General features: G+C 31.9%; 2 protein-coding genes across 2 annotated transcripts; one reads left to right on the forward strand and one right to left on the reverse strand.

The window, feature by feature from the left end:
- Positions 1-13: 13 nt before the first annotated feature.
- Positions 14-1,977, reverse strand: HELRODRAFT_186042 (hypothetical protein). The gene is made up of 8 exons (XM_009029617.1): positions 1,723-1,977; positions 1,347-1,514; positions 971-1,276; positions 778-884; positions 570-714; positions 388-458; positions 165-256; positions 14-92 (listed from the first exon to the last, which is right to left on the reverse strand). Exons 1-8 carry the CDS (start codon positions 1,902-1,904, stop codon positions 24-26), a joined length of 1,140 nt encoding a protein of 379 aa, XP_009027865.1. The 5' UTR covers positions 1,905-1,977; the 3' UTR covers positions 14-23.
- Positions 1,978-2,263: 286 nt separating this feature from the next.
- HELRODRAFT_87801 (hypothetical protein) lies at positions 2,264-3,055 on the forward strand (the record flags this gene model as incomplete). Its single annotated transcript, XM_009029522.1, has 4 exons — positions 2,264-2,295; positions 2,452-2,474; positions 2,727-2,851; positions 3,002-3,055. 4 exons carry the CDS (start codon positions 2,264-2,266, stop codon positions 3,053-3,055), a joined length of 234 nt encoding a protein of 77 aa, XP_009027770.1.
- Between the last annotated feature and the right edge of the window lie 6,165 nt (positions 3,056-9,220).

A 9,220-nucleotide genomic window follows, 5' to 3' on the forward strand; every position in this document is an offset into this window, starting at 1 on the left:
CATCCAAAAAACATTTTAAATATTTATTTCACATTAAGCAGTTCAAAATAATCATTTTTCAAAGAATCCCAGCTGAATCTTTGGAAATCAATCTGAAATGAAAATTTGATAGCAATTTTAAATAATAATCTTATCCCGAATTAGTTTGAAAAATACCAACTCACCTTAACGTTGGAATTCCTAACAGCTTTAGGATTCTGACAAAAGGATTCAAGTTTTCCAATCAAATCAACTTCATTCTTGTAGAGGCACTCAGCTACAGAAGCAGTATCATTAATTACAGTTGTACCAAAAGTCTATAATACCATGTCACACTTACCCACAAAGACATTTGAGCTGACTAAAAATTAATTATTAAAATGTGGAAAAAATGAATAGTTAACTAACTAGGAAAGATTTCAGGATAAACTAAAATGTTAGGGACCAGTGGGAAGCATCCCAAATAAGCGGCTTCAATCCTTAGAAGAATTTTAACAAGATTTGTAAATTTTTCATAACGATCAGTTTTCATTGTATTATGTGAAAAAGATATAATTGAAAATATGAAATCAAATTGGAGCAAAACTAACATGGCAACTCCAAAAAATTCATGTACAGCAGTAGAAATGACTACATCACAAGTGGATAAGATTTTAAAATAATCTTCTTTAGAAGCAACAAAGCCACAATGCTTGATGTGACGTTCCAAAACTTTTTTATCATCATCAAACATATCTGAAAGAACAAAAAACAATATAAATAATGAACAATATGACCTATTCATTACAACACTACTACCTGTTTCAGAGAAAGACTGTCCAAGAATATACACATCAAAATTTAATCCTTTGAAAGTCAAGCTTTTTAGAGTTTTTAAAAACAACTGTGGATTCTTGTCATGCTCCCTTTTGAATGAAAACCATATAAAATAAATAAAAAGTGTACAAAATTCAATGAGCTATATTAAAACCACTAACACACAAAATTTTACCATCTGTGAGGCCAAACAATTTTTAAAGGAGAATTATCAATTGATACTTTATCTGATGGGTTGTCTTTTTTTAAAATGTTACTAGATGAAACAACATCATTTTCTTCATATATGACATCAGGCAAAATTCTTTTGATACCATTTATTAATTCCACTGGGAAGTAAAGAGTTCTGCACTTATTCATAATCTTTTGTTCAATATTCATTGGTCTGTAGTCAGGCATGAGTTTGAAAAATTTCTTAATATTACCGAGGAATGATGTCCTATTAAAGTCTGAATTGAACAAAATGACATCTGCGACCAAGCTAGTAAAAGAAAAATCATAATTTTGGAATGTCACTTATGAGAATGAACAATTTTGACAACTATACAAACCAGGACAAAATTTGATTGTAGCCATATTGAAAATCTCTTTCTTGCTGCTTTCTTACTGGGTACACAAGTTGATTTTCATGAAAATAAATTATTTTCTTTAGCTTATACAAGTCTGGTCTCAGAGCAACGAGCTCAGTTAAATTTAAAACAGAGCTACAAAACAAAATCCTGTGATGAAATTTTAAATGTATTCAAATAACCAATAACTGAATTATAAATACTAATTTATTAATTATATTAAAATTAATCTTCTTAATTATTACAATACTGAGTCAATACTGAAACAGAAAATACAAATACTACATACAAAAAGAAAATCAAAGGATTGAGTAAATAAAATTAGCAGAACTAAATTGAAATGGCCCGTCACACATACTCGTACGTCTGAGAAAATGGGATGACGTCCGCAAAGTGGAGTGCACTAGTCCTCGATCTCCAGTGCCATTTTTTGGCCGTCTGCGTGTACAGACCACAATGGAGCACATTTTCGAAGAGTAAATCAATCAACTGCTTGTGCGATCCGCCATAAAATGGTTCAATAAGGAGAATTTTAGCCATTATTTTCAGCAATTCACACTTAGAATCTCTCTCAATTCATTAAAAATGCTACATGCCGGTAATTTAATTTCTGTGTGTATTGCAGCGATATTTGGTAGAGTTTTAACTTTTAAAACAATACAAAAAACGAATTACGAAAAATTAAAAAGTTGTTAATTCAAAACTGTTTTTCAACTTCATTTTAATATTTCAACAGAGTCAATTTATTAAATATAAGAATTTTTTAATAATAATTTAGTTTAATTTTGTCTTTGTTTCTACGTTTGGCTCGTTTCGTTTCTTCGTACGTTGTTTGCCTGCTTGCCGGTGATATTATCGACTCCGTTTCTTCTGTTTTTACGTTTTCATAAAAATTCAAAATGAGCAAGGCCCATCCGCCAGAGCTTAAAAAGTAATTTTTTTTCACTATTTTGCTTCATAGTTTTAAATATTAAAATCCGTTATCTCTAGAATTACAAAACATGAGCGATAATATAAGATAGGAAAATTTCCAAATTTTTTTCAATTCAAAATTACTAATATCGTTGTCTAACCTTTTTATATGCAGGTTTATGGACAAAAGATTGCAGTGTAAGTAATTTTTTGTGTTTTGGGAGTTGAATGTCCTCTTTTTTTTCTTGTACCTTTAATTTTTAATAAATTTAATTAATCTTTTAATTGACATAGAAATGAAAAAATAACTTAGGATGTTAAATGTTTAGTTTTGTGAGTGATTAATAAATAAGTGATAACATTTTTTGTGGCTTTTTTCTTATTTATGTTTTGCAAATAAATTGACTTTTTAGGGAATTATTTTAAAAATATTTTTGATATATTTTTCAGTAAGATTGAACGGCAGCAGATTAATCACAGGAATTCTCAGAGGTTTCGATCCATTCATGAATCTTGTCATCGATGAGGCTGTTGAAGAGACTAAAACTGGAGAAAGGAATGAAATCGGCATGGTGGTCAGTTCACTCATTTGTTCTTTTCTCTTTGAATATCTTCATCATCATCATCTGTTCTTTGGCATTATTAAAAAATAATATTTGTTTTAAGATTGCTAGTTTTATTTAAGATTTTAAAATGTACTAATATTGAAAATGTTCTCTTTTAAGGTTGTCCGTGGAAATAGTGTCGGATTGCTAGAAGCTTTAGAAAGAGTGATGTAACATCAAAGCTTTTTTATTCCTCAATTTTTTTCCCTTGTTTCATTTTTAAACTGAACCGAACATAAATTCTACAATTAAGAGACAGAACTACAGTTTTCTTTCAATAAAATTTTTATGAAGTAATTTTTTTTAGTTTTGTACTATAATAGAAATTTTGTGCTTTACCATCTTATATTAGCTAGTGTTAAAAAAAATTATTTTGGTTTTCAAATTTGGTTTTTCAAGTCAGCTTCTGTAGTTGGTATAATTGGTGTGTGCAACAGCTTATGACAAACAGAATAAATACATTTGTTTAATGAGCAACCATGTATATATGTATATATTGTAAAAGTGAGCTACTGAAAAATAGCATTCATGTGTTATAACTTCGGACATGCACTTAATTACACCACAAAAGGGTTATAAATTTGTTGATCCACATCTTTGAGGCTGACCAGCTCTATAATAATACTTTAATAACTGACCGTCTTGGGATGTGTGTGTGTGTAACAGGTAAGTTTTATTGCAAAAATAACATTGGTAACTTAATTGTAAACACACAGATGCATGCGATTCCGAAAACCGTGGCGATTGTATTATAAAAAAGTATTGCGGGAAAAAAGAAAATTTTCAAAAATGTATATTAAAATATGCTAATTTATAAAATTTTAGAAAAAATTTGTAGTTGACTTGTAGTTCACATAACTAAAATAAATATAACGGCCTTCGCTCACTTTTAACGGTCGAACAAAGGAGCTTACTTTCGGAAGAGATTTGGAAGGTGATTTATTATCGTTCGAGTCAAGAGTCGGGCTATTTGACATGCTTGGATTATTGGCTTACGAAATTGCATGGATTTTAACGAGCAAGCTATATGAAATATTTACTTGACTTAATATGCTTAAAACATTGTAGTAATTCTCTTTAATTTTATTAAATAAAATTATGATTTTATTAAATAAAATTATGTATTATTAAATTATTGTTGTTAATTTGAATATAAAAATTATACTTTTGATCCTGTGAAATCCGGTGGCTTTTTACTGAAGCCGAAGGTTGGCTTAGTAGGATTGAACCAAAGTCACTCTTTTTTTACACTATTCGATTATGTTAAAAATTTGTTTGCTCATTAAATAAACGGCCTAAATAGATCAAAATTGTTATTTGAACAACTATCTTCATTAAATTCACATTCTATTTTACATTCTGCTGGTGCTCATAGAAATTATGGTTGCTGAAATCATACTTTGGCTTACTGCAGTGGCTTACTGGGTCTCATACAACAGTGTCATGGCGGTTTTCTTTACATATAATGCTTTAAATAGGTCAATATATTCATTTCATAATTATTTTTGTCAATAAAAATAAAGAAATTGTTTTTGTCTGGTAAAATACAGTGGCCAAGTAAAGCCGTATGTTGGCTTAATCGGATTTTTTTTTTCATATATACAACACTATGAGATCAATCAATCAATCAACCAACCATTCATTCAATCAACTAATCAGCCAACCAATCGACCAATCAATGAACCATATTTGAAAAATATTTGCAAGGCTTGTTCAAACTCGAACAAACTCTTAACTGTACAGATCTACAAACAATTTCGAGATTTTAGTAAAGAAAGAAAAACACAATAGTTGCTTTTATTAAATCAAGAAATATCCAAAAATTATATAACCAAATTAAAAAAACTAGAAACCAGTCAACATTTAATGAATAATTAAATAAATAAATAGACATTATTAAAAAGATTGTTCAAAAAGGTAAAAATTAAGGCAACGATGGGAATAAAATGTAGTTTGTTTTGTTGGTGTGGGGCTGTGAAGCGAAAACAAACACATCACAAAAAACTAGTAAAAAGTCGCAAGAATAGTAGTCAGTCACCTACCTACAATTAAATTACTCTCAGGGCCCTAGCTTACTTATAATCATTAACTCAACTCACCTACCTAAAAATATGTTTTTCTACGTTTTTGGAATTTTACATGTTTTAAGTATTTTATTTTACATATTTCAGCGTTTTTATTTTACTTGAAACTTTTTAACTAATGTTAAGCCCTAGCCTACCTACGATTGTTCAACTCATCTCAATCCCTAGCTTACCTACGAATTAAATTAAGTCTGGTAAAGAAAATAGAAAGTTGAAGAAAAACAAAACAACAACGACACCGAATGAATGGATGTTGTGTTTGTGTGTTTTATTGATGAGTGTGTGTAAATGTGTGGGCGTGTACTCTCCAAAAACTTCTTCACTCACTACGGACGAACCTCCATTACACCGACCATCATCTGACACGCATCAATGGAATGAATTTGACCGGATACTGAAAAACACTAAACTGAAAAAAAAAAATTCTTTAAAGTAAAAAACAAGCCATTGGAAAAAAAGGTAACTTATCTTATTGAGATGACAAATTCGAGTACTTTCAATGGTACGATGGTACAAGAACAAATTTTCTTTTATCTTCAAATTGTCATCGGAACGATCATCATGAGACACCATCTGAAACATGCTGACGCCCACCACAGCCCACCTCTTATCATTCTGTAAAAAGATATTTTTATTAGCTTAGTAGTAAATCAAGGAACAAAGGAACGAACGAATAAATGATGAACTGAATGATTTAACGAATGAATAGAATGAATCAATTAGTGGAGGAATAATTTGAAAGATAGTGATAAAATGAATGAGAAAAATAAAAAAAAAACTAAGCCATACTTCAAAAATCGTCGTTTGTTGTTTTCTTCAAATTGTCATCGGAACGATCATCATGAGACCATCATGTGAAACGTGCTGACGCCCACCACAGCCCACCTCTCATCATTCTGTAAAAAGTTATTTTTATTAGCTTAGTAGTAAATCAAGGAACAAAGGAACGAACGAATAAATGATGAACTGAATGATTAACTAATTAGTTAAAAGAATAAATGAATGAATGAATGAATAGAACGAATTAACGTCAATTAATAGAAGAATAATTTGAAAGATTGAGGGAAAAAATGAATGAATGAGAAAAATAAAAAAAACGAAACTAAACCATACTTCAAAAATCGTCGTTACTTCAATCCATTGCACCGACCGCACCGACCACCACATTCAGATCGGCACACAAGATTTCATCCGAACTTCTGAGTGTCAGTCGAACAGCCAACGCGCTGATTCTTCCTACACCACATCATCATACGTAAATCATCATGAGACCACCATCTGAAACGTGCTGACTCCCACCACTGCCCACCTCTCATCATTCTGTAGACAATTTTTTCATTAGCGTAGTAGTAAATGAATGTTAGAATCTTAGAAGCAAAAAATTATAAAATGGAAATAATGGCAAATAAATAATAACTGAAAATAATAAAGAGATTAAAATGTAAAAAAAAACTTACCGTCGTCCATTCGACAAAGGCAGAATGTTGAATGCTTTCCGGTTCCTACGTTGTCCTCCAAAACTGGTGCCAGTCCTCCTCGAGATTGTTGTTGAAACACAGCCCGTGTTGATGGAGAAAGATAAACAGAAGATTCTCATCAAAAAGCTTAGCGGTGCCTGCATCTCAAATTGCTTAATAAAAATAATCCTATCTACCTATTCAATTACCTTAGCTAATTTATATTAAATTATTAATGGTACGATAGTCGAAAGTCCCCCTTCATTCTCCCTCCTTGCACAAAGGTTCACCGACAGCCAGGGCACCGGATAGTAAACCATTGCCGTGCGGATAGTAGACTATTGCTGTGCGGATAGTAAACCATTTGCCGTCCGGAAGCCGTGCGGGTAGTAGACTATGGCCATGCCGCATAGTAAATCATTACCGTGCAGATAGTAAACCATTGCCGTCCGGATAGTAAACCATTGCCGGTTCACCACTGGCCACCAAGGCTTACCTCTGACAACGGACTTTGAAATTCAGAGTCTATCGGCTATCGTACCCTCAACTTACCTATTCATTACAATTAAGCCCTAGCTTACCTAAAATTACAAAACTCAAGAGCCCAATTCATTGGCCTTTCGGCACCCACCCCACCACCTACGTAATGCCTTGGGCTCCAACTTAGTAATAATAATATAAAACTTAAACCCTAAATCTATTAATGAGTATGTGTTACAACGTAGCCTTAACTTACCTATTCATTACATTATGGCCTTAACTTACCTAAAATTACAAAACTCAAGAGCCCAATTCACTGGCCTTTCGGCACCCACCCCACCACCTACGTAATGCCTTGGGTTCCGACATAATAATAATAATATAAAACTTATAATTAACCTACCTATCGATACACATACAGCGTTTTAATTTACATTACAAGATTGTTCCAAGAATTACATTATTGCCCTTAACTACCTATGAAAATAAATTATTCTCAACCTTAGTAATAATAAATTAGAATGTGTATTGAAAATAAAATTACGCTCAAATACTAATATATGTGTTTATGTATGTGTTTGTATGTGTGTGTGTGTGTGTGTGTGTGTGTGTGTGTGTGTGTGTGTGTGTGTGTGTGTGTGTAATACGCTAATGCGTGTAATGTAGATGCAAGAAAAAATAGAAGCGATAAACTTACGCGCCTACCTAATCAACTACATTAGTGTTGGATGCTTCCTATCTATTCTACCTACAATTAAAATTATGCCTATCTAACCTACCTATATAGCTACTTAATGTAATTGTGTGTGTGTATGTGTGCGTGTAAGCATTCTTACTTATTTTTAAATTAGAGAAAAAAGAATAAAACGTATCCCAGCCAGACGTGTATTCTTTGCCTCGGAATGAATGAACGTAGCCTGACATCTTCCATGATGAACTCCTCTGAAAGCTTCAGCCTGAATGAAATGAAAAAATCTTATTTATTTCATTAATTTAAATGAAAATAGAGAAACGAGCCGCGGTGAAACCCGCCAACCGGAAAAGCCAGCCAATAGGCAAAAAGAGAAACCGCAAAGAAACCGTAAAACGAACCCCAGCCAGTCGTGCATTCTTTGACACTGAATGAACGAACGTAACGTGACATCACAACTATTCTGATCTTCCACGATGAACTCCTCCGAAAGCTTCAACCTGAATGAATGAACCTGAAAGAACCTAAATAAATGGACAAATCTTATTTATTTAATTTATTCAAATGAAAATAGAGAAACCCAAAGAAGCCGACCGGTCGGCAAAGAAAAGAACCTCAAAGAAAGGTATCTATATAGGATTTATGCTCTATATAACTCTATATAACTCTATATAACTCTATATAACTCTATATAACCGCGCAAACTCTATATAACCATTCAAACTGCCAAATTCAATCAATAAAATTTCCACCAGGAACCACAATCAATAAAACCAGGAACCACCGCGTACCTGTTGAAGGTGTAGTCTTAAACAAAACAAAAAAAAACACAAAACAAAATACACACCACCAAGTAAGAGTGAAAGAATAGATGTTCCTAACCTACCTATGTAACTAAATTACCTTATGCCCTAGCCTACCTATATAATAAATTAATTTTGAATCTCACCTACCTATGTTTCATTAACTTAACTCAAGACTCATGAAGAAAGTGAAAAAGGAGCAAAACAGAACATAACATACTACCACAAAAAACAAACATAGTGTATGTATGTGTGTGTGTGTGTATGTGTATGTGTGTATGTGTGTGTGTATGTGTGTGTGTGTGTGTATGTGTGTGTGTGTGTGTATGTGTGTGTGTGTGTGTGTGTGTGTGTGTATGTATGTATGTATGTATGTATGTATGTATGTATGTATGTATGTATCAAATCAAATCACTTTTATTCAATCAAACAAAACAAAAGCATGAATGATTCGGAGACCAAAAAAAGAAAATTAATTCTTGTGGGCTCGGCCACCGTGCAGCTCAAAATTGCTTCTCAATGATAAAATAAAATTGTCAATAGGAGAAAATGTATCAATGTTAATGAAATATGTACACACTTATATACATATATATATACATATACATTATTATCCTTGAAAAACAGAACTTTTCGTAATTATGTATGTATGTATGTATGTATGTATGTATGTATGTATGTATGTATGTATGTATGTATGTATGTATGTATGTATGTATGTATGTATGTATGTATGTATGTATGTATGTATGTATGTATGTATGTATGTATGTATGTATGTATGTATGTATGTATGTATGTATGTATGTATGTATGTATGTATG

Source organism: Helobdella robusta (genome assembly GCF_000326865.2).
Source record: "Helobdella robusta unplaced genomic scaffold HELROscaffold_60, whole genome shotgun sequence".
Classification (NCBI taxonomy): domain Eukaryota; kingdom Metazoa; phylum Annelida; class Clitellata; order Rhynchobdellida; family Glossiphoniidae; genus Helobdella; species Helobdella robusta.